The sequence below is a fragment of the Aythya fuligula genome, chromosome 1 (genome assembly GCF_009819795.1).
Source record: "Aythya fuligula isolate bAytFul2 chromosome 1, bAytFul2.pri, whole genome shotgun sequence".
In the NCBI taxonomy this organism is placed as follows: Eukaryota; Metazoa; Chordata; class Aves; order Anseriformes; family Anatidae; genus Aythya; species Aythya fuligula.
In genome coordinates, this window is record NC_045559.1 from 182,228,723 (window position 1) to 182,255,052 (window position 26,330).

The 26,330-nt window shown below is 38.5% G+C and overlaps 1 protein-coding gene across 3 annotated transcripts in view; it reads left to right on the forward strand.

The window, feature by feature from the left end:
* DCLK1 (doublecortin like kinase 1) overlaps positions 1–26,330 on the forward strand; it is a 243,734-nt gene that overhangs the window by 200,857 nt on the left and 16,547 nt on the right. For all 3 annotated transcript variants that reach the window (XM_032188918.1, XM_032188910.1, XM_032188929.1), the window contains 6 exons: positions 5,077–5,223; positions 9,478–9,611; positions 10,310–10,387; positions 11,035–11,131; positions 13,435–13,515; positions 20,917–21,030. In XM_032188918.1, coding sequence (XP_032044809.1) covers positions 5,077–5,223; positions 9,478–9,611; positions 10,310–10,387; positions 11,035–11,131; positions 13,435–13,515; positions 20,917–21,030 — 651 coding nt within the window. The remainder of the gene's footprint in view (positions 1–5,076; positions 5,224–9,477; positions 9,612–10,309; positions 10,388–11,034; positions 11,132–13,434; positions 13,516–20,916; positions 21,031–26,330) is intronic.

Here is a 26,330-nt window from a genome sequence, read left to right on the forward strand (position 1 = left end):
ATGCATTTATTTTGTTCTCTGGTGGAATTACATATTCAAAATGGATTACGAAACTCAGACCAGGTCATCTCTTGTCCCCATACTGTCAACAAGACAGTGTATGAAGTCTGAATTTAGCTCTCAGTTCTGGTACTAATACACAAGTATGTCATTCTGCATAAAAGGTGGTAAAATACTTCTGAGTAAATTATCCTAATGAGGACAGAAAGTCACTGAGGACATTTTGTCCTCCATATCTATTGTAACAGAATACACCTGTTTTTCACATTGATTATGAAATCAGCAATTCTTCTTCCTTCCTCAGCTCTTCTGCAAAAAGGAAATTCCAGCAGCCACCTCCAGACCTGTATCTTGACCAGCAAGTTCTCCTGAGGCAGTCTCTCAGGTCTATACCTGGGAAATCCACTGATTTAAGTGTTTAAGGACAAATATTATAGTAAGGAAACCTTGGCTGTGCAGCAGCATTTAAACACAGGCCTATTGTATGTGGATTCTCGACACTTAAGAGCAAATCAGCCACTTAAGATCACTTCCACTTAAAAGTGTGGTCACCTTCAGTAGGCATCCTCTGTATCTGTGGTGAAAAACAGTCACCATCAGAGCAGCTAAAAGTATTTTGTTTGGTCTGTTATCCCCTGTGCTGTCTGGTAGCAGACCAGACAAGCTGTGTTTCCAGTTGCACTTCTCTGCTTTCTGCAAAGCTGCTGTGCTGCTGGGAGGCTGTCAAGTGGGTGGATGGCCACAGATTCTCCTTGTCCCTACAGCAGGCTGAGACAGCCTTGCTGTCCCTGGGAAGCTCAGGTTATGCCCTGAGATGGCAGCATTGCCCTTAGAGGTGTGAGCCTTCCAGATGCCTACTTGGCTGGAGTGGTGCTGTGGAGCTTATGGTCTAGCTAACCCTGGTGTCCACCACCTCCAAGCCCTGAGGAAGCACACAGGGACATGGTGGTGGCAAGGAACTGACAGGCTACTTGTCATCCTCATTTAGTCTCTGATGGAGAAGTTAAATCCCAAGAAAAAAAGCAAAATGCTCACACTCTGTAGCCAGTCCCAGAAGAATATTCCCACCTTCTTCATAGTCACAGCCCTCTCATGGACTTGTGAGTGCAATGTGAAATAGCACAGCTTTAGATCAGATGCCATTAACCATCTAACACTATTTTAATCATAATTATTACTCTTTTATGTGGTAAATGAGCTCGCTGAGATACATGCTACTGTAGGCTTTCTGCAGTGCCCGTGATAGCTTGTTCAAAGGTACCTCAAGTACTCTTGCACAACATTGTAATCTAGCGTAGCCACCACTTCAGCCTCTATTGATCAATCCTTCATCTTGGCCCCATGAGGTGTGCTAAGAAGTAAAAGCTGTGCCTTGTCTAACATGCCAAGACTTACGCACATAGCTGGTTTTATGGGTGCAACCTGCTGTGCTATTCATGCTTGAAAAATGTTCAAACTGTAGTCTCCAGTGAATTTTTAATCAAAGTCCTCCTCAGCTAAATAAGAGAGGAGGAGACCAGAAACTCTTGCAAAATAACTAGCCTAAAAGATTTATATAAAGAAAACCATTCATCACTTTCTGGAAAAATCTGTTTTCTTGCACTCTTTCTTCTTTACTCTTCAGGGTTTCTGAAAATAGTATGATATTTATGGTTTTAGTTATGCAATAGAAGGGCTTTGTAGACATCTTTATAGTTCAGATATCCTAGAGAGCACTGTTTTTATGCTCTATACTTTTATGTTGAATAATAGAAGAAATTTGGAAGAAATATCCTGGTCCTGGGAAGTTAACTTTGTTTCTGTGAAGCAAACATCTATTGCTTAATATTTAATTGGGGAAAGAAAAAAAGAAAAAAAAAAAACACAAAAGACTTGTTAGGCTCTGTGGGCACCAGGGAAGGTATTTCTGGAAAGACATTAATTGTTAATTCACCAATTGCTGACTGTTACCATTTCATAGTATGCACTGTTAGAATTGATTAACCATCTGTTATTGACTGACTTTTGAAGACCTGAGTTTAAATCAAACTCACAGACAGGAAAGAAATTCAAGGAGAAAAGGCTTGATACTGCAGAGCACGGTTTCAGTTAATACCACCCTGCATTAATTGGCAGTAACATGCTTGACATAAGTGGCTGCTGCAAATACTGCCCTCACCTCATGGCAGATAGACCATTCATTGCTTTGTAAAGTGTAAGAAAAAGCACTTCATAAATACAAATATAAACACATTGCAAGTGGTGCTTGTAAAAGGAAGCAAGGACCTGGCTTCTGGCACGTTGCCTTTTTACACAGCGAAACAAAATTGTTATTCAAACCTAACAGGAGTTTGGCCAATTTAACAGGCAAGATTTATTACAGAGTTTCTTTTACTGCTCCAGGATATGATTTCACTTTTGCAGAAGAAAAGAGAGATTATATCATTTACATAACAAGGTAATAAATAAATAATTGGTTACTGTACTTCCAAGTATACTTCCTCATGTGCGCAGATGATAAAAACTGCATTCAGATGTTGCTGGTCTGATTTCACTCCCAAACAGGGGATTTAAGGCTGAAATGTCATCCTGAACTCACCCCTTGTGCCTGAATAAATGATAGGGACCCGCTGTGTGAATCAGCTAAGCAGAACCTCGCAGGGTAAAGTGCTGTTCAGGGACGGGGAAGTCTGAAAACCATTCCGTCTGATATAGCTGTCAGCTGCATTAACTCTTTCCAGGATATCACCTCTCTTTTGGCTGCAGAGTCTCACAGATAGAATATACGCTCTCTTTTCTTACCAGACTACCTGATGAGAAACTTTACCAAGTCGACAATTAACCTGGAGAAAATAATTCTGCTTCAAATTGGCTTGGTAGCCTGTTAACATATTCTACATCCTCTGTCTTCTATGGAGTTTAGGTTCCCCTTGCACATAAGCATTTGTTCTTTTTCTTCTGACTTCACGCTGAAGTTTCCCCTTCTCTTTTTATTTAAAGTTCAGTTTCTTTCCTTCTCGTCCCTCACATCTCAGCTCAGATTGTTTTCTTTGTTTGGAGGCAGATCCTTTGCTGATGTTATGGACACTTCTCTGGAGCATCTGGAGTATATTAGATAAGACCAAAGATCTGTCTAATCCACTACCTCATGTTAAAAAGCAGCTGGTATAGGGGCTTCACAGGAAGGAGCTTAGGGAAGACAGATTATTTATCCCACATATTTTGCCACATGCTGATATCTAATACTTAGGGATCAGGTAATGCCATGAAGTACATGATATTGTACTTTTGCCAAATATTTGGCTTTTCTCAGTAATCCTCTATCTGGTTTAGCTTGGCCTTTTCTTCCTCCTTTTCCTTGACACTGTGTTCCTTGACGTATCTTGATCAGTCACCAGCCAGAGCAAGAGGTTCTGATGTGGTCCAGATTTGACATCGATTGGCTGCAAGCAGTTTCCAAAGCTGGAGTTCTGCATCTACAGTGGGAATAAACCTGCACAGGCATACTTCAGCTGCATCTCAACAATGCCGTTTTTTAAATACTTTTGAGTCTGTTTTGTTTTATTTTTAAGAAGTGTCTGTTTTCTCAGGTTCAAGCCTTTGGTGGTTGCCATTTCCTACTATTTTCTAAATATACATGATTGATTTCTGGAAAAAATTGTTTCTCCCCTCTCCTTCTTTCTCTGAGTGAAAACAGTGTTTATTACCCTGCAGTAGAGCCTTAAAAACAAACAAATAAACAAACAACAACAACAAAAAAACACTAAATAACTTAAGGCTGTTGATAAAATCATGAGAGTTTGCAAAGCTGGGACTCCTCTGTTGCCTTCAGAAAAATACCTACTTTTTCTTTAACCAATAGTTAAAGAAAACAGCAGTTTTCTGTGATGTATTTTTTATCCCAATGTGACTGCAGTACAGTTTTTTGTGTTGCTTTTGCAAAATTATCCTTTCCTTATTCTTTTTGGTGGTGGTGGTGGTGGTCCTCTGTGGTACTGCTTGGGTTTTGAGCAAAGGCCAGAAGTAAGTAGTGTTCCTTAATAAGTGTTTGTTTCTTCCTCTGTTCTGTATCGCTTCCTTCTTAATCTCTACTTTTAAACTTTTTATTTTTTTCTAAGTCTTTCTCCAAACACTTACATGTTCTTCTTCCCACTTGCCAGCTCAGCTCTGGCAGTACAATCCAAATGTGATGGCTGCCCCTGGTCCTGTTGAAGATCATTTCAACTTTAAGGATTTCCACTTAATATTCCTTCATTTCTTCTTTTTTTTCTCTCTCTTTAATTTCACTGACAGTAGCTATAAACTGAATTAGACAGCATGATGTCTTGGCAATGGCACAGTGCCAGATGTTTTTGTAGCTAAGGTGAAATAATAATGTTAATTCTAAAGTGGCTTCCAGAAGGATTTTGAAATATATATATGAGAGAGCATTAGCTTCAGTATTACCCATATGTGCTTCATTAGCTACATTCACCTACCCATATTAGGTGCAAGAAGAGCATCTTACTACCAAAAATGTCACATGTTGTGTAGAGAAAATGCTTTCTAAAATCTAAATATTCAAAGTTTTATGATGTGGAAACAGTCTTTTAAAATAGGCTAGCAGTAATGGCAGGTAGCTGTTTTGAGTTTTATTCATAATTTCTTCATCTTTCTGGTATTCGGTCAGACTTAGACAAATATTTGATGTCAGCCTGTTTGTAATTATAATAGAGCAGCAAGGGTTGGTACGCAGAACCATGACAGGCAAGTATGTAAGCATGCCAGAAATTTGCAACAGGGGCTCTGAACACGCAGGTTGGCAAGTGCTGGACATATTACAAAAGCAGCAGCAGGTGGGAATGGTTTGCAGAGGAGACTCCAGCCTCCTGGCTGACCAAGTAAGCCATGACAAATAGTACTGAGTTAGTGATATGTTCAGCTGCCATCATGGGGGATGTAAGCACATTGCCCAAACATTATAGTAGTTTTCTGCATGGAAACTACTGGTCCTCCCGCCTCGTTCTCCTCTGTAAATCATGCTCCTTGATGTTCCCTAAATTATTTCAGTCATTCCACAAGTAATGTTGCTTACATGCCATGGTCATTTTGCTCCAGGGAGGAGATCTGTTTGATGCTATTACTTCCACCAACAAATACACAGAGCGGGATGCCAGTGGGATGCTTTACAATCTGGCCAGTGCTATCAAATATCTTCACAGCCTGAACATTGTCCACAGAGATATCAAGCCGGAGAATCTCCTGGTAAGTGAAAATTCAGCTTCCAGTGTTGATAACTTGGGAGTGTGTGAGAGAAGGTCTGTGCTTCTCCCTCCTTACAGACACACCCCAAGTTTTTTCAGTCTTTTAAGTCATTTAGTTTTAGTCTTAGCATTGTGAGGCTCTCCTAAGATTAATAGCTATTACGAAGAAGGCAGTAACATCAGCTGGTATGCCCAGACTATTCACCAAGATGCAGCGACAGAATTGTTCCAGTGATCGCTAGAAGTGACCTTTTAGTGAGCTACAGTGTAATTTCAAATTTCTCATAAATACAAAGGTATTGTGTCCTCGATAGGCGACTCCATATTGCAGCTGCTTATGCAATTAGCAGCAGTTTAGTTTTACAAAAATTCTATAAATGTTGCATCCAAATCATGTAGCATGTCAGAGCAGAACCAGCAAGAGACTTCTGAGTCCTTCTCTCCCTGCTGGGCCTCACAGATAGTCCTACAGAACTTTTTATTAAGACACTTTCCTAAACAAACATCCTAAATTTTCCTTTTCATGATTGAATGTATATGAACGCTATCCACTGAAGACAGTGAAAAAAAACCACCCTGACAATTAGTCCTTCTTCTGGGGATTTTGTGCTCTTAAATGCAGCAGTTGTGTTCTCCCAACTGACTTAATTTCATTTCTTTTGATAAATTGATTTATTCTGATTGTTATTTCACTGTTCTCTGAGTTTTCCCAGTTTGCTGACATGTTCCAGTATGAAGATGCCCCAATCTTCCGTACATTCTGCAACCATAAAACAGCGTTCAAGATATGTAGAATATCAGTTCTCTCATGTATTTAGTACTGCTTGACACTGAAGAGGTTTTATGGGAAAGTTGACTGCAGTTGATCTTGCCAAACTTCCAGGGAACAGTAGTTTTACCATTGAGTTTTGTCTAGTGGTAGATGCCTTAATAATTCTGGGTGATGAAGTAGCCTGGACTAATCTTCCAGAAACTGCTTAAAACATGTTGGGCAGAAGTTTAATTAGAAACAATGATTGATATTTCTTTAGCAGCCGTTGCTGTTCAGAAGTAGTGGCATGCAGAAGTAACAGCAATCACATGTCAGGATTCACTTTGATTTGGGATGTACAGTAGTGTCTTGGTCTGGGCAAAGACTTGGCCAGCTTTTGACTTGAGATGTGTCTGAATGCCTGGCATCAGTAGGATGAAGCTTTTGGGGGAAGAGAGGAAAGTTGTCAGGAGGTGGGGGCAACTGGAAGAGGATTCAATCTGCCTGCCCAGCCATCTCTGGTGATACCCGCTACCAGATTTCCTTTTGCATTGCAGACAAATTGTTTCTGAGTGATTTTTCCAGTGTCATATGTATATAGAGGTCATACATTGCTATTGATACTGAGCTGTGAGTGTGCAGCAACGTAATCCTCAAAAGCCAGCGTTTGACTAACAAATTATATTAATTCTCTAAGATTTATCAGATCTTTGAAATAAGTGAACACTGTCTTAGAAGAGAGCTTTTGAACCAATCTTATATAGGTTCTGACCCTATTAACTGTTCATGGCCTTAGGTACCTCCTAGGTACCTTCTACTTTGATAGTTCCTTATATCATCAGATTGCAATTAAGGTTATTTTCTTGGCTTTTATAAAGCACTTATAAGCCTACCTAACAGTCAAATGGCTTAGACTTTAGGGTATGCTGAATCTCTGTGTTTTTGTTATCAACATGCACATTTTTTGTTCTCTAGAGAGGGTATTCCATGTTTTAATTGGAACGTTTTTCATAATTGCTGCTATTTAGCACGTTTATTTTGTCAAGTCATGGGATGTCTTTATAGCCATATAATAAACCCTAGAGAACAACTTCTCTGACTGTTGCCATCTGCAGTGATCACAAGAGCAGCTTAGAAAATACTGACAGTCTTTATAGTAATAGGATACATATGGTGGCACACAATTATGTGTGGCTGCATTCAATTAGTGTTGTACAATTACACAGTTTTACTGCTTAGTTAAAACAGTGAAAGCACTACATAGTGGGTAATTTGCACTAATCCCCGTTTCTTTAATTGCCCTTCCGTATTTAAATGCAGTAGAACATACATAGCATTTGTTCTGAATAACACGAGCATTAAATTATCTTTCACATTCCTTGACTGGCAAGTAATATACCACAGCTTCACATTGGGCTCCTTTTTATATGGAGTTATAACAGGGTGAGGAAAAGTTACTTTGTTCAATTTTACAAGTCAACTAAAGTAGTTTTCCAAGGAAAGTAATCCCTGGAAACAGATGGGGCAAAAATCAAGAAAATGCACAACTACCAAACCTTTTGCATCAGTAAATATTGCCAAACAAGTCTTTTCAGTAAAATTTTTTTAGCATATATCACTAAATTTTTAAATTTTAATTTAATTTTAAATATCATAAAATTTTTTTAGCATATATCAGTCATAAAAGGTGTGGTCTGTTAATGGAGGAAATTTATAAATAATCACTAGGTCAACACAACTCAGAGAAGACTTTATAAAAGATAACTGCATGAAATAGAATAAAATGCTAATTAGACTGGATTCAGCTCTTGATGTCTAAATGAACACTTAACATTTTTCAGCAAGTGAATATTTAAAGTTGTAGTCTCTAGCCTTTAATTAAAACTGTTGTTGAAATTAGATTTATTACTGCCATTTCAGAGAGCACTTTCTTCAGTTTCAGGAACCAGATGTATTTAACAATCTGTGTTTTTAATAAAACCATAATTGCTTTTTTTTCAGTGGTATTCTATAAACCTATCTTTCTTGTGGCTTAGCAGCAGAGATATGTGAATCCATATCAAATTGTTGGTCCTCTTAAAATCCAGTTGTATTATTAGAAATAACATAAGGAAGGGAGAAGAATTTTGTGTAATCTGAATGTCTGCTTGTGAGTGTATCACCTGGAAGTGGGAATTCAGGATAGAGAGGGGGTTCCTCTCTAGATGTGACTAGCATTAAAAAAGGACAAGCTTGGGTGCTGGCTTTTGAGTTTGTTGGGTTTTTGTTTTGGTTTGGTTTTGGTATAATATAACTAACTATTATGAGCAGATCTATAGCAAGAAAGACTTCAGGGTTTAATTTCTGAACCAAGTGAACTGTTCAAGGGTCCATTGTAGAAAGCATGACATTTAAAAAAAAAAAAAATCCAGGACTTTGCAAGAAGTTGTAGATAAGTCTGATTTCTGGTGTTGTAATAGCTGTTCAAAATGGGTATTAGGGGTGATTTTTGCCAGGCATTGCTGCTAATTGTTTACATGATATCACTATTGGTGAGCCAGACTGCATGGAGCTTTGATTTGGGTTGCAAAACAATAATGTGATACATATATATACATATATACTTTAAGAAGCCCTTCTGTTGACTGTTTCCATTTTCAAAGTGTTGTTATGGTAAACAGCATTAAATTTCATAAACATTCAAAATGGGAAGCAAGAACCCAAACTAGTACCTGGATTAAAGAAAGATACATAGTGTAATGTTTAATTTAGATTGGGATTCTTCTTTTGCAGTGAGCCAGCTTTTAAAATTGTGTATTTCTTTGTGGGATTGTGACTATATCTTTATCTCCCTTCACACGTAAAAAACAAAAACAAAAAACACGCTGCTGTAAAGACCATCTTTTAAGAGAGGAATTTCAAGTGTACTCGTTAACAGCCTAGACTATGTACATTGAAGGTGATGGGAACTTTCCACTAAGAGACTGGTGTATAACAATCATCCAAGGAGAGGACTGTTTCTAGGTGAAGTAGTCCAGCTACATTTGTATCTTGCGCCTCAGTACACAGAGAAGCATCTATTGTTGCTATCAGTGCAGTCACCGCTGTGTTTTCTAAGAATGTGAAATCCCTGTGCAAGCTGTGGAAGTTCTGTGGAACTAAGTTCTGCAGAAGTAAAACTTAAAAACTCAAAAACCTTGCACTGTGAACTGGCTGTCATTGGGGAGTTAACCTAGGAACATCACTGCTGGAAGGTCAGACCTTTGCTTTTGGGCTTTAGCTTCTAGCAAGAAGAAATGCATCCCTTGTTGGCCAGGTAGCAAAGTAAGTCTTCCCAAATACTCCAAGTTTCTTCAAGGGAAGTTGTCCTATTTGTCTAAATTTTCAAAGCATGCAGGGAAGTAAGTTGTATGCAAAGAGAAAGAAGACTGTAAATTAGAAGGAACATTTCAGGCAGTTAGTAAATGATACAGTAGTTCCCTTGGTAGAACTGTTCTAAGCCTTTGAATTTTATTCTTTATTTAGGTTTATGAACACCAAGATGGAAGCAAGTCTCTGAAGTTAGGAGACTTTGGCCTAGCAACCATTGTGGATGGACCTCTCTACACTGTTTGTGGGACCCCAACATACGTAGCTCCAGAAATCATTGCTGAAACTGGGTAAATCACTTCTAGTGATGATTCATTGATAGATTCACAGTGGAATATGTTCTTGCTGTTGTGCCAGATACAAGTTCTTCTAGTTAGGATTTTTATGCTGCTTTTGCTTGGGTATGACATAGAATCATGGCACAGAAAACTTTAGTTGGAAGGGACCTCTGGAGGCTATCATACCCAGACCAGCTCAAAGCAGTGCTGAATTTGGAGTTAGAGCAGGTTGCTCTGTCAGTTAGCCTCAAAATTCTCACTTTTTCACTAAGTTACTAACTATCCATTTGCATATACAATAAACCTAATTCTTACACTGACCCCAGAGACTGCCAAGTACCATTTACTTAGTTTTATTTCATTATCAAACACCATCCTTTTCTTCTGATTTGTTCCATGAAATAAATATCTGCCAGTTTAAGCAAACTGTGGTCAGTTTTGCAGGCTTTCTGTTGGTGAAGGTCACTTTCTAGCTCAGCAATACAGCTTGAATGTCTTTGGACATTCATACATTCTGATCTGATACAGTTTTAAGATGTAAATCTAAAAAAAGATATGAAAGCAGAATTAGAATAGGTAGGTAGATAGGACATAGAGAAAGTTTAAATTGGAATACATAAGTTCTTAATAATTCTGAAGATGTTTCCCCTGTTCCTGTACTGTAGTTCCTAGAAATCAGATTTCTCTAATCATATCTCTCTCACTTCTAGATATGGCTTGAAGGTGGACATCTGGGCAGCGGGCGTGATTACTTACATTCTGCTCTGTGGTTTTCCTCCATTCCGTGGGTATGGACTGGTCTATTCAACCATCCTTGTTTTGTTAATTGGTTCTTGTGCTGCTTTTGCATTAAGCACAACTGGAAAAGGTTCTCTGCTTATAGGGTTTGTTTTTTCCTGTGATTTGGATAGTAATTTACACAAATCCCGTAAATGTCTGTGATTTTACTGTAAAGTCTCTGTCTCATGTTTGTTTATTTTAGTTTAAACTTCATTGCATTACAAAACAAGATCCTCCATTATGGGTTCTGGGTGCCTTTGCCTGATGTTTAAAATACACAGTAAAATAAACATCTTCTTTCATGGACCAAATACAACGTATTTTGTGGTTGGTAAAAAGTAAATAAAGTTTAAGCCACTTAATAATGGTATGTCAGATCTTTTCTCCCCCTCAAAGCAATTGAAAAGTGTTTGACAGTCCTAAAGACAAGCAGGTTACCTCAGAAAGAAGATATGAAATGCACATCGTGTTATGATCTCAGCATTCACACCTGTGGTTGCATGCTTGAGGAGAATAAACAGTTTCCAAATGCATACTCCAATTAAAAGCAATTTCAAGAAGCTTTTTAAAACCAGCTCAGGAAATAATGTCTCTGTGGGTTTTGTTGTCTTTTTTTTTTTTTTTTTTTTTTTTTTGGTTGGTTTTTACTTTACAGAAGTGGAGATGACCAGGAAGTGCTTTTTGATCAGATTTTGATGGGACAGGTGGATTTTCCATCTCCGTACTGGGACAACGTTTCTGACTCTGCAAAGGTGAGTTTGTATAGTCGATGACACTTCTCCAATAATATTCTCAGTGCCTGAGATAATGGCTGTTACCCTTTCACAGAGCTGTATTTGACATGTCCCATACATCCCTGCTGCACCTGTAAATTCCCATGGGTTATCAAGTAAACTGTTTTTTGATCACTGTCTGTTAGATTCCAAGCAGTTCTGAAATGGACCTCATCTCTATGTGATGTCTCATACAACAGAGACACCCAGCAGCCTTTACTGACCAAGAAAAACGTTGCGTATCTCTGCTTGATCTATCCTTCTTAGCTTGAAAACTCCCTGAGACCATGCTTTTTATGTGTTCACAATGGGGACCAGGTTCCAACCTGGAGCCTTTGAATATAATATAATAATGTTATAGGGAAGCTGTTTTCCTTTATTAATCTCATTAGATGATACATTTGTTGTTTCTTTCTGTCAAAGAACTAGGCCTGTCATTGCCTGTAATTTCTCATTGGTGTCAGTGTGGTATGAAATACGGACCTCTTTTGCCCACCAGTTCATGGGTTGTAGCCTCTTGGCACATGACAGGGAGGGGTTGGAGGTTGGGATGTGCTAAAGCAGATACAGCACTTTTCAGATACAGATGCTGATGTTTTTTAACTCTTATTACTGTGCTGAAACAACAGCTTCCCTCACAGACTTTCTAGGAATCTGACATTCACTATAGTCATATACATACATATAGAGAGACAGATGGTATGTATGTTTATGTCAAAAAAACAAACACATAGACAGGTTAACATGTAGTTAAGTGATTAATTTCCCTGATATATAAGAGTTCTGCCAATTTACTTCCACAGTCTGTAAGGCAAACCCAGACAAAACTGTCTTCCTATTTCTATCAGTGTGTGTTTAATCACAAAACATTTATAGAATCACAGAATCACAGAATATCGGAGTTGAAAGAGACCCTGTGTCTGAGAGCATTGTCCAAATGCTTCATGAACTGCAGCAGGCTCAGTGCTGGGACCACTTCCCTGGGGAGCCTGTCCCAGTGCCCCTTCACCTCTTCCCAGTTCTTCACCTCTTAGTGAAGAACTTTTTCCTGATATCCATCCTGAACTGACCATTGTTGCAGCTTCAGGCCATTCCACTATAAACAGTGGAAAGCTGCTGGTAGGGGCCCTTCAGCTTCTTCTTCCCCAGGTTAAAAAAGCCCAGCTCTCTTAACATCCTGGCAGGTATCTGCTGGGCTCCCTCTGATTCCCTGTCATCTTTCTCATATGGGTGGCTGAAGACAAGTTTGGAAGTGGATGAGAGTGATGAGAGTACTGTTCTAAGTTCTGAATCTCCATTCTTTGGCATTGATAACATCCTGCTTTTGCAGATGTGTGGATGATGATTAGGACTGGTGTTTTAGTTTGTTATCTAATGAGGTTAACAAATAAGATGCGGTCTTACAGTTGGAAGTCTTCTAATCTACATCATTATTTTGTAGCAGGCTTTATTGCATATCTGATCACAGAATCACTGAATGGTTTAGGTTGGATGGGACTGTTTGAGGTCATCTGGTCCAACCCCTCTGCTCAAGCAGAGCCACCTAGAGCAGGTTGCTCAGGACCATTTCCAGAACCATCAGTAATGAGAACTCTGCAGGTCCTTTCCTGTAAAACCTCTTCTTCCAAATTTTGTTTTGAAGCATTGGACTGCTCATTTAGCATCTCCTTGTCAGTAATAATTATTAACTTTGGTCTTTGGTGATATCCCTTTATTTGCCATCAAACTGCAGTCCCATTTTCTGTGCATTCTACTCACTGATGGAATTAGAGATGTATTTATTGACATGATAGTTGAAAACAAGGTAATTGCACAGGAAATCAAAGCATGAAAAAACTGTTTAAAAGTGGTTTATTAAATATCTTCTATGTCATTTAAACAAGAGCTTAAAGTAAAATTCTAGATTTGCTGGCTTTTTCCTTACAGAGAAACTGGCTTTTTCTTAATGAGAAGCTAACCTAATTTTATGTGAATTTTATCTGTTTCGTACATTATATCAAGTGCTTTTCTCTTAAACAGTGGCAACAGAACTGTAACTCAGAACTGTCCTCTAGCTTTTCAAGGTACTGTTAGATAATGATATAAAAGTTCAGCTTGAAGATCAGTTCATAGTTCTCTCTCTTTTTTTTTTTTTTTTAATAATCTTAATATATTGCTGCAGCTGGTAGTTCATTCTGTCTTTGAGCACTCTTCTGTAATCAGCTAAAAAGCAATTTAGTAAATTAAATCTGTTAATTTGTTCTTCAAAACATTTAAGTTTGACCCAGTGTTCCATTTCTCAGGAACTTATCACAATGATGCTTCAAGTAGATGTAGATCTGCGGTTCTCAGCCTTGCAAGTTCTTGAACATCCATGGGTTAACGTAAGTATTCTCAGGCTTGTAGATGCTGCTTCTAATTTGGCATCTTTGAGCTCTTTTCTGTCACATCCTTTCTATGCCCTTTTGGAGCCATCATGTTCTAAAAAATGCCACAGATTTAACTGGAAATAAACTAGGTTACATGCTGTTTTAGCATATTGTGCATACATTGGAGTATTTACTATTTTATGCATGCTCAGTTTCATTTTCTCTGAAATAATTTGTGCCAAGTTCTCAACATATCTCAACCACACTTGACAAATTTATACCTCTAACAATCAGCTTCTGAGTTCAATGGCACATTTTGCTCTCCTAAAATCAGATGGATTCAAAAATCTGACAGTCATGATTAAAAACTATTGAAATACAGTCTGTGGTGTTAAGCCTACTTGATCCAGCATGAAATGGGGAAACCTTTAGCATCATACTTAACTGCTGACATTGAAATATACATATATTTATGTGCAGCCATATCCATTTAATCTGAGTTACCATGAAATAGCTATTTATGCATCTTGGCTTATCTGTAAGCGACTGGACATTTGCCATAGAAGTGGTAATCAGTGAGATAGCATATGGATACATCTGTCAGAGAATAAAGAGATTTGTCTCTGATTAATGTTGAGACAAGGACACTACTTAGTATTTGTCAATTATTTCATATTTAGTATTTCTTAAAATATTTGAATGACAAAAAGAAAAACTGGAGAAATTCTAGATTCAAATTCAGAAAGGAAGACAGAGAAAAAAATACAACTACAATCAGCAGAGAAAAATAAAGGAGGAAGAAACAGTATTTCGTTTTCCTTGTTACAAGTTGGAATGTGCAATTCTCACTAGAATGCTGTTTTGTCCCTCAGTTAACAGATTCCCTGAGCTGCTGTATCCAAACAATTTTTCTCACTGGAACACTGCTCGAAAAATTCAAAGATACAATAACCTCAAAAGCTAGTATTTTTTTTCTTTGGAAGTGACTTTGATATTGCCTGGAATAGTGATGATCACTGAAGTGTTTACAAAGTATATGCTTTAGTCCTGGAGGCTACCTTACTGCCTAAACCTTATTTTAAAATTATTTTTACTGTAAATGGTATTATGCGGAGTGCTTTTGCTGTGTACAGAGAGTACAAGGATCCAGGACAGTGTGTGATGAAAACCTTTTCATTTTTAAGATGACATTCAAGCAGCTGAAATAATAATTTTCCTTGATGCCAGGTACTGTCCTTGGACAAAGTGTTCTGTCACAATTTATAATGACTTTTGGTAACTGAAGCGTCTCTTTATCCCCATGGGAAAAGGGAGGGTGGGGATTTCTGGCATGTTGGTGAGGAGGAGATGGAGGAGACTGCTAAGAAGAAGTGGAGAGGCCAGGTCACCCACTGTGTCAGTCTGCATACTTCTGCTGAGGCTATTGAAACACCATTTGTTTATGCAACATAAGCATGTGGCTGCTAATCTTCTCCTTTGTGAAATATACATTGGAGCTGTCTGCTCCCCCCAGACACTTTTTATTTATTTATTTAATTGTGCTTCAATTACTCCACAGTGTGTCTTAGGAAGGTCTTTTAGCAAGATGCATTAAGAAGAGGTGCGGCAATTTGAGGCTGTGGTATGCAGGCAAGGTGACCGGGTGCTCCCTGCTCTTGCTAATACTTCCTGCAAAGGGGAACAGGGAAAGGAGTAGACGTCTGAAGTCTTCCAGCATTGCTGAGCTCCAGTAGCCAATTCTTTGGTTACTGAAGCACCCTTGCAAATTCCTAGGTTTCTGTGCAGTGAATTACGATATGGATCCCTTTGCCAGCAGGTGCTGTGGAGGCCAAGTATGAGTAGATTCAAAAGGGAGCTTGATACATTTTTGGAGGGTGATCCCATTGGTGCCTGTTAAATACTGTGGTCTGGATAAAACTTTTGGATCACAAGGTTCTTAAATACTTGATTGGCAGAAATTGGACGATGTACCAAGGAAAGTTCAATTTCTTCTTGCCTTCGTTCCTTAAACATACTATCTCATGAACTGTGACTGATGCACTGTTGGAAACTGGGTACTGAGTTTAATTCAGCTTTGGTCCAGCTCTGCTGCACTTCTTGTAGTTTTATGCTGATTATAACTTTTTGCAATCAAAACCTGCAGCAGCTCTGTCCACCAATAACTGAAGCAAATACTCCATGAGAGTTCTGTAATTTCTTCTTTTCCATACAATTGCTGCTCTTAAGAACTGAGACGAGTCAGTGTTTTGTCTTCAGCAATATGCTACCGATAGTTTGTAACACAGATCAAAACCCCTTTTGAATTCTCATACGTATCCTGCAGATATTTTTTCTGGAAGAAGAAGGGCTAGCGCTGGGACCAGTTCAGGAAAGCGCTTGAGCGCATTCCAAAGGTCGCTCCTATTTCAGGGATTCACACATGGAAATGCTTACTGTTAGCCACAAAATTAACTAGATTGCACTAAATTCCTAGTTCTCTTCAGGAGAAATAAGAACATGGCTGAGATGAAACAGGTGCTTAAGTATGAAAAAGGATACTTCCCTTGAGTGGGTCTGAGGCACACATGACAGATAACCTAGCAATGAAAGGCTCCTTGTGTGCAGAGGCAGAATGACAGACTGCTGTCACATCCAACCTCTCATTCCAGTACTCTCATCCCCAGCTTGACTAGTTGTGAGTACAGCCTCCCTGTACCTCATTCCCAATTTCAGAACAAAGAATTAATATGCTTGTCCCTGTTTACAAAATGTTCTGAGATACGTGTGTCCTGGGCAATTTTCTGCAATTTTCGTAAAATATTCTCCTTTGCAGAAGACAAATGGCACCTGGAGTTTTCACCTAACTCTCCACTTCCCCAGCCAACCTGCTTAAATTGCTCTCCATGGCATCAAATTCCGGGCTTTATTTTTCCTTTCTGTATTTCAGTTTTGGAACTATTCATATAATGGTAAACTTGAAGCTAAAACATTGGATAGGGCAGCTGGATTGAAAAGCAGGCATGTGTTTTCTTTGACAATTTTAAGAAACATTTTCTCTCTTTGATCAAACCTTTGATAGAAGTATTCTAACTGCTTACACTGTATAAAACCATTTTGTAGATTGTAAATAACCATTCCACTTTATAGCTGCTTACTATGTGATTACTTGGTAAATTGCTGAGATTCCTGGAATGTACTTTGACAGTTTCAATAGGAGCCAACCCTCATTTCAGTTTCAGTTTTTGCTATAAAAATAGCTGGAATCCTCTTGGAAACTGCAAAACTTGTTATGGTCAGAGTCAGACCAGTAAAGCAGTTCCTATGTCAATAATATCCCAGCTGTTTTCAATTCAAAAAACAAAACCTGAAAAGATGTTGGCTACTTGCCACTGCCACAGATGGAGATCTTGAATTCTAAATGCAATTCAGCAGCAGTCCTTTGCCCCCTCCATTTAGTTTATTTGGATTTGTCTCTCACATGCAGTACACTTAGACCTGGAAACAAATCCATCAGTTTATACTTCCCCTATTGGGACCCCAGTTCCTTCTTTTACCTGCTCAAATTCTGTGAAAACCCAAAGAATTTTAAGAAGGGCTGGAAGCTTGAGGTCTGGCATTTTAAACGTTGGGAACTTTATATAACCTGCAGTATACTAGTGGCAAGTTACGGGACAAATCTACTCAATTGTCTGAGTACTAAGTATTTTCTTTTTTTTTTTTTTTTTTTTTTTTTTTTTTTGTACATCACTGAGCAGTGAATGCTGAAAGGGACTGATTGCATTCTGTAAATCCTTCTCTGTTAAAATAATCAATATAAAATGTGGTGTGCTGTTGCTGGAGGAGGAAGATGACACACCAGCTTCAAAAGAATTAGGGAAACTGTAGCCTTTATTCTCCTTAACCTTGTCTGCCTTGGAGATCTGTGTGAAAAAGAAATGAATAACCAAGAAGTAAATAGTAATAAACTTAACATTTGTAAGAAACTTAATTTAAAATGACATTTCGTATTCAGCAGCTGCTGTACTTTTGGTCACACCCTAGGACACTGCCCAGAGAAAAATCTCCTTGTAATCCCTAAAGGAAACAGCCAAAAAGCTTTTCCGGCACTTTTATTTGCTCTCATTTTCTGCTGGTATTTATATAATAACCTCTTCATTTGATGCATTCAGACCTGGGAAGTAAAACTCTTGTGACTGGCTTGTGAAGTGAATCTGAGTGCTTCAGGGCAGCAGGAGTCTGGGAATCCTGAACTTTGTTCATTCTTTTTAACACCCCTTTTTTTATGTCTTCTGCCATATAGAACACTGCAGATATGAAAACAGTATTTTTTAATTACTCAAATGATGCCAAGATCCTCTGCCGCATTTATTTATTTATTTACATGAATTCTTGCAAATAGAACATGAAAGGGATTTCGTGGAGCCTGATGAAAAAATAATAATAATTGGAAGATCCCAGGCACTTAACAGTGGCCACATGAAAACTTAAATTCTGGACCAGGCTTTTGAAATTGTCAAAGAATTTTGTCTTCACAGCTTCTGAAACATGCTCAGGAGAGCACTTCTTTCAGAGCATCAGCAGTCAGCATTCTCAGGAAATCATAACCCTTTGAAGTTCCCAGAATTGAGCACCAAAAATCACAAATCATGTTTAAAAGATCTTGTCCAGACTGCTACAGCTAAGATGAAATTCTGTGGCTGTAACCCACTGCAAGAAGTAGTTCATATTCCTAGAGGGTAACATAGGGGGAAGACAATTTTAACCTCTTTGAGGGCTTGCATCCTTCCCATCACAGTAACCCGATGAAATTCTTGTCAGGAATATTTAGCCTTTTCTCCAGTTATACAACTTAACCCTGCCGATTCTGCTGAATCTGGTGCGGTGATTTTTGTTTTTTTTTTATTTTTTATTTTTAACTTCCTGCCTTGTGTGTAGCTGTCATCTCTCACCCTTAATATCTATCTATTTTATTGTTGGTTGAAGTGATTCCAGGAGCCAGCAAAAACATATATTAGCTTGTTCACAAAGCACTTTGGAATTAAAAAAAAAATAAAATACATTTTAAAAAAGTAAACATCAGGTAGCACTGACAGTAGTTTGAAAATGTCAAAATGAAAGAGTGATGCCCATACATAGCTATGCTACATCCTAAACTGAGCTGAAAAATGTTTCATCTGAATGCTGGAGCCCCAAGTACACATCTCTGGCAGATTGCCACTGGAACAGAGGGTGTGGTGCTTCACCAGTAAAATATTACCACAGTCTTGGTAACTATTGTCCTCTCTGTAACTTAGCCTTTTGACAAGACAACATGAAACTTTGGCAGGCTTTCATTGTCAAGAAAGCCAAGAGAATGATTTCTTTTTTCCTTCAGTGAAGAAGAGCTCACTTTATAGACTTTCTTCTGGGAAAGGCAAGGTCAGCGGAAAGCAGCTTATTTTTAGGGGTCATATACCACCGAGCCAAGACTCCCCAGTGCTAGACAATAATCAGCTACTGGGTCACATTGTTTTGTTTTGTGTTCTGCAGCTGTGTGCACTTGACCATATTTTGCCAGCTGAGACGTTTTGTTAAGGGGTGAGTGAGGGATCTCTAAACACAAACTCCCCAAACTAAATAAATAACAAACCCAGACCAACCTCCCTAAAGTTCCCATATGCTCACAGGGATCATGATTTACTGCAACAACCGTGTAACTCTTTGTGTGCACTCAGAGTCGCTGTAAAGCCAGAAGAAAAAATGTCTGAAATCTCTCTATATTCTGATCTTAGTCTGAAATGTCTATATTCTGCTCTTATCTCGTTTCCCTGTTTTCTGCTAGAATTTTGCTTAAGTGGACTTTCAGGATCTTTCTCAATTGTTGATAGCTACACATACAAAGCAGTAATAGATGGATGCATATCAGGCCCCTGGATGACCAGGCACGTGATATCTTGCATATTCTGTATATTCTGCATGTCGTTGTCTGAAATCCTGCTTATTCTGCTAGCAGGGAAGTGGTGCTTTTTGCACGGACACTCCTGCTGGTTCCCTCTTGCCCACTGAATCAGGCACAAAGACATTTTTTTGCAGTTTCTTAGAAGCTCCTGTCTTGTTTTGGTCTTGAATTCAACCTGCTGACTTGTGCAAAACTGCAAACTCCATTCTTTTTGATGGGGTTCAGCTTCTGCATGGAGGCTGGCTGCGTGCTTCAGTGCAGATAGACACTCCTTCTGCCAGGAGCAGGGGGTGTCAGCCAGGATGGGGCACCTCCAGAAGCTGCACAGCTTCAGGGCCAGAGCCCTCGCACAGCTGGCTGGCTGGGTGCACATGACAGGAGAACATGTGTCTGCCTGTACTTGGCCGTGTAGCCGTGTGTAACTTCTACCTCAGGTTTGCTCAAGCTGAGAACACGTGGTTTTTGGCAAAGAAGAAAAGGCCACCCACAGCTGACTCCAGGCCGCCTCTGTTGTCCTGCCCAGGCAGCACATACCTCTGCGTACCAGATGCCCCAAACTGACCTGCGAATGTTTTTTTATTTGTGATGTATCGTGGTGTTTATGAGGGCCTGTGTTCACCCACATAGCAGGCCTGGGCCAGGGCATGTCTCAGCTCCCATCTTGCCTGGATTTCCTCTCCCTGGGGCTCACTAAGCTGGAGCTGGAGCACTCGCCCAACCCCACAATCTCAGGGCTTGTCACCTTTATGACTGGTAAACATAAGGTAGCACCAGAAGGAGTTCAAAAATTTAATAATGTAGAGTAATTCCCATAAATACCTATGGTGTGACTGGCTTGGGGAGGCCACGGGCACAAGGTATAAAGTGCCTTGCCTCAGGTTAGATTTTGATAAATACCCAGTGCGTGCTTGTATCAAGCTCCCTCAAAATTGAAAGACTTCTACTCACATTGATACATAAAATCTTCCTTTCTTCTTGTATCAAAATATATAATTTAGTCAAAATACAGCAATTCTGAACTTGGTGTTTCACACAGCATTTGGAAATCTTTTCTGCACTCTACCACACCAGAAGCTTTGGTTTTCTGTAATCTCTTGGCTTCTTTCTACGTTTGAACTCATTATCTTCAAATATATTTGATGAGTAAACAGAAGAATAAATTGGTCCTAGCTTATGCTTTGAAATATTAGTGTGCCTAAAAATAACCAGGCAATGGTTGTTAAGACCTGGTAGAAATAATAATAAAATATATTAAAATTATTTAATTAACGTAACCTAAAGTTTGAGAGAAAAATGTTACGTAAAGAAGAAGAGAGAGGCTCATTCATTATGTAATTCAGTGTTCATCCTATAAATACCAAGACAATGACTGACCCATATTTCATTACAAACTTTTTTTTTAAACTTCACTGTATTGACAGGTGCTATCAGAATCACTTGACAAAGCCTTTTTTTTGCCTTTTCTCTCTGAAGTTTTGTTTTGTTTTGTTTCTCTGCAGGATGATGGTCTTCCAGAGAATGAACATCAGCTATCAGTAGCTGGGAAGATAAAGAAGCATTTCAACACAGGCCCTAAACCGAACAGCACAGCAGCTGGAGTTTCTGTCATAGCAGTAAGCATCTGAAATACACAGCTGAAACACTTAAATATGTGCCCACAAGACTGTGTGTGTTTAGGACATGCCACCAAAAGAGAGAGTCAGTCTTTAGATAGTTCAAACAATTAATATAAACATAGACTGATAACTCTGTACAATTTCTCCATTGATTCTCCTTGTGAGTCACATTGTTATTTAACATCCCTAGGAGATCTAACTGTATGCACACTTCCACATTCCGCCAGAAGATTGTTGGACCTAACTCCAATATAGATTCTACACTTTGAATTATGGTTTCATGACATTTTACTTGGCAGCAGAATCTTCACATGGATTGGGGCAATACAGAGGTTGTAGCAGAAGGACAGCAGCACTTTACAATGAGTGAAAATTTCAGAACTGTAACAGAAAACCCATATGGCAACCTGAGCTTCTCTTCTTTGAAGACACCAAAGAGAGCTATGATGACACACAGCTTGCTGAGATGTGCCACCTTCGTGGTTGATGTTAGTCTAGCCACTTCAGGTTTAGCTGAGCATTAACATGTTGCTATTACATGCCAAAGCCACACGCAGCTTGCAGCCTGCTTCTCCTATGGGCAGAGTGACTTAATTGGGTAGAGACTCAACAGAGTTTCTTGCTGCCTTCTGTCACACTGCAACTGCAGTCTTGACATTCCAGGTCATAATGTGTGGGAGCTTCTGAAACCAAACTTGACCAAAATTTTGGCCAAGCTTTACTGAAGTTTCAATGGCATCCTCCGCATAGTATACATCATATGCATTTGTATTTTTTGCCTGAAGATGAACATGTGTATTAGATATACATACACACAGAATATATTCAGTGTTTTATGAGCTTATTCATACTAATGCCATTAAATAGTAACGTGCACATCCTTTACATTTTTGATACATCTGCCTGTGTTTGTAAGCTTTTCTTTATTATTCATGGTAATGTTAATGCTCCAAATAGTCACTAAAAATAAGTGACACATAACCATTCCCATATCAGATTACTCAGTGTTCGTTCCCAGCTTCCATAAATTGCAGGTGGTGTGACTGCACATGTACACTTTCTTGTACTGTTTCCACTTTCATGTTTCTCAGCTCAGCCCCTCCAGTGGTGAGTTAAATCAGCATGAAGTAAACTCAGCTCAGCACATGCAATCTGGCTCACAGGTGTGAACTGTTTGTACAGCAGAATGGATACTCTCTCAAAGTTACTTGGTATAAGTACTTAAAATTTCAAGCTGTGCCTCTGTCATATTTTTCTTTACTCTTCCCAACCCTAAAATTCCTCAACATGGAAGCAAGTTGTTCCTCATGCTTTTCTTAGATTTTCTCAGTCATCGGCTAACATAGTCAGCTTTTTTATTTTTTTATTTTTTTTTATTTTCATTTTTAAGCAATAATACTGCAACAACTCTCCCACAACTAAAACATCACATACCCATTGCTCATCTGAACTGCAGGTATGTTCTGTATAGACTAGCTGAAACTGTGTTCCTTTCGAATGGACTGCCAGCACGCTTGTCCATGAGAACTACTGCTCAGATCCTCCATGCTAATGACTTCAAAGCTTAGAAGCAAGAAATGATGCCTCTGTCCTCATCCATCCGTCGCCTCTGTTATTTTTTAGTTTCCCCACCCTCCTCTTTTATTTTTTTCTTTGCCCTAGTTGCTCTGCCAAGGAATTGTTTACAGCAGTTTGACACTTGAATAATGAAAAAGACACTGTAGTGAATCTTTCCACTGCAGAACATTACAAATCAGGAAAAAAAGAAAGTTTGTTTATATTTTAATGGCTTTTATTTATTTTGTAGAGTTTGGAAATTTAACTAATTATTTTTAGTGATCATCTCTATGAGTGAGCATCATACTCTGGCATGATTAACCCTGCAGGTTGGCCTATAAAGTAGAAATATTAAGAATATTTTTACAAAATTCAAAAAGTGGTTTGATTAGCTTGTGTGAACTAATTTCTAAAATTCTGCAAGATAGGGGAAATTACAGACCTCTTCATGTTTTCATAATGATCCAAAAAGCTAGGTAATATTGATTTTAAAAATAAATTACCTTTAATAAGTAAAATAAAGCCAAAAGCAAGACAACAAAACCTTTAATTGTTGTTTCTGCATTTGAAAGTGTATGTAATATACATTTGGCATGCATGTCATTAGGGTTTTGCATTTGGGAATCTTCCTTTTAACTGTGCAATATCAAATATCATAGAAGTAAATCTCATTAACTAAGCCTGCTCTGCGTTTAGAATTTTCAAAGTACATACAGATGCTGAAAAAAATGTTCAGCAATGAAGATGTGCACTAAGTATATTTTCTACAAAAATATTGTTTTATTGTTCCTGCCTGTATGTTTACTGTAACTTTTTGAGTGAGTGCTTGTGTATATAATATATAGAGATGCATTCTATATATTATGTAACACATCTGTGTCTGTCTGTGAAAATGTGTTAATATGTGCATATATTTATAGAGATTACTTAATAGTTATAAGTATTAGAATTATTTTGAGTTCTCTAACTCTATTTATGTACAGAGAGAGCTAATCTGTGGTATTTAGTTCTTAATTTGTCCTCACACTGGTATGATACTATATGCCTGTTTTCTTTTGTGGTAAGAAGTAACACACCTCAAAGATCTCAAGCAGTATTTATCATATGCACCAATTAAAACTCTAATACGAAAACTAAGCTTATAAGACTCTAATACAAAAACTGCATTCATAAGGACGTTTTTGTGGTCAGTTTGACTGGGAGGAAGTTTGAAGCCATGTGTTTTTTACGTATGTGTACTGTGGCTACTGCTTCCTTCAGCAATGTCCAAGTACATTGTATGGACTCCTTTTGCTCAGGTGTACGTTTGCTTTGTTGATGTAAAAGTTACCTCTGACCATTCAGGATGGAGACATCCTACAAGTTCTCACGCATGTGTCCAGACTTTAAGTTTGTCCACATTTGGAAGGATTTGGCCATTTGGACAAACTACCAGAATGAACGTGTTGTGCATGCCTAGGAAAGTAGCTCCTTTGCTGATGTAGGAGATGATTTCTCAAACAAAATTAACTGCACCGGCAAAGAGACTTTTCTGTTCGTACATTAATACTTCATTAAAAGTTCTGCCAGCATAACTATGTCAGTTGGGAAAAAATTCCCTTAAACCAACATAGCTTTGCCAGCAAAATTTTAATTGGAGAGCCAGCTTCTAAAACAGCAATAGAATTAACAAGTGCCTAAAAAACACTGCTTGCTGATGGGAGAGTGTGTAGGAGAAAGATCTCTATACTTGCCCTGTTCTTAAACTCTTGTCATAAGCATTAACTACTGGTCACTGCAGAAGACAGGCTGCCAGGCTAGGTCCCCATTGGTCTGTGTCAGAATGGCCATGTTACTGCTAAGTACGTGCCAAAAGATTTGCAGGGTCAGGTTTCTCATACAGCTTATTTTGTACATCTGTGATGGTGTTTATAAAGACACTGCAGTAAAATCACAAAAACAGGCCTTCACTAAGTAGTCTTTTTCGAAATTTGGGACTGGAATTTTTCATTCAGTTCTTCAAGGATGTCATCCCATGTTTTATTTGGCCACTAAACAATAATCTGTGGCTGTACACTGTAGGTTTTAGTGGCAGTGTCTTAATGCCAAGAGCCAAAATCTTTTTTTTTCTTTTTTTATTTTCTTTTTTTTTTTTCTTTTTTTTAAAAAAAAGAATACTTTCACAATCCAGAGGTGTACCATAATTCTGTATATTAACTGAGCATCATTCAGTTTGTGTTCTCGTCTAAAATGTTAAAGCTTTGCCTGTATGTTGTCACTTATGTGCTTGTATTTTTGCCATTGTTAAGACAGAGGAAAAGACTAACGATAATGTAATGCTAAGGTTGTTTGAGGTCTCTGTCTTGGCAATGAGAGTAAATTCCAGCTGGAGACTCGCAGGAATGGAGTAGGACAGAAAAGGAAAAAAGCTATGCTGGAAGTTGATGCAGCTTTCTGCCTCTTGCAGGGGGCCAATGTCAGCTGGGGATGCCAAACTGGGGCTGCTGCCTGCAGCCAGGCAAGGGGAGGGCAGTGGATGGGTCATTGCCATGCCTTCCGCTGAGTATAAAACCAAATGACGACTTGCAAGTGGCATTTTTAAAAGGGGGATTTCTTGGGTGGTGTGGAAGAGAAGCCAAGTTCAGTCTGTTAGTTTTGCTTGGCTTAAAGATGAACCCGTGACTCAGATGTCACTTCCTATCCGTTGTTTGTGTTGTTCTGGGCTCAGTGTGTATCATCTGTTTTTTTAGTGGAATTATTTCCACACTGGCTAAATTGTTTGAACTCTTATTAGAAAGCTAAGTCCCCTGATTTTAGCTATCTTACCTTTTTGCTATCCGATTTTAGAGCGATCTTTTTGATCTGCTTTTTAATAAAGCATCCCTTTTATATGTTTATATGCAGTATAGTATGTAGCCAGTAGATGGCAATAGCAGACCAGTGTAGTTAAGGCAACAGAAAATGAACTATAGGTACAAGGTTCTCATGTTTTAAACAGGAAACGTCCTGCATATAATTCTAATTAAGATGAAACAGGCATTGTTTTAACAAAAAAAGAATAAATTCTCAAATTCCACACTTGCAATATAGTCATCAAGAAAAATTTAAATTTGCAGTTAGCTCGTAGCTACCCTTTAAGTAGTTCATAACCAGAAGCGTGTTGAACCATTTTCCTGAATTTAGAATTAGAAACTGTTCCCAGTGTAGGAAATATATGCCACGCTCTTACTGAAGCACAAAATGGCCTTTTCATAGGGAAAAATGTGAAAAGCATCACAACTTCCATTTTTAAAGTGGGCAGAGTGTCTCCCTCAAGATATTTACCCCTAAAATCCTATTTAACTCAGCTAATGATGTCTCAACCGTTTGCTAGTGCAGCACCAGGAGGGTTAGAGAAAACAGCCTGTTTTCTTTGTTCCTATGCACATTATTCTTGTAACGATAAACTAAACTTCAAAGATCTATATTCCTTAAATAATACCTCGAGCACACTTTACTGGACACAATGTTAAGTTCATTTCCATTTTGACTTTAATTGGTGCAATTTTAAACCTAATAGTTTTGTACTGTTATCTTTTTGAGCATGAGGTGTAAGCTGAAATGATAAACAATGTTATTCATGGCTCTGAGTAGTCCTCTCCAAGGTTAACGCATTTTTAGAAATGAATTACCATGATTGATGGGGTATCAAAACCTGATTCTTTTCATCTTTACACATTCCATGATTATGAAGCAGTCTAATTTAAGCCTTGTGTAGTCTG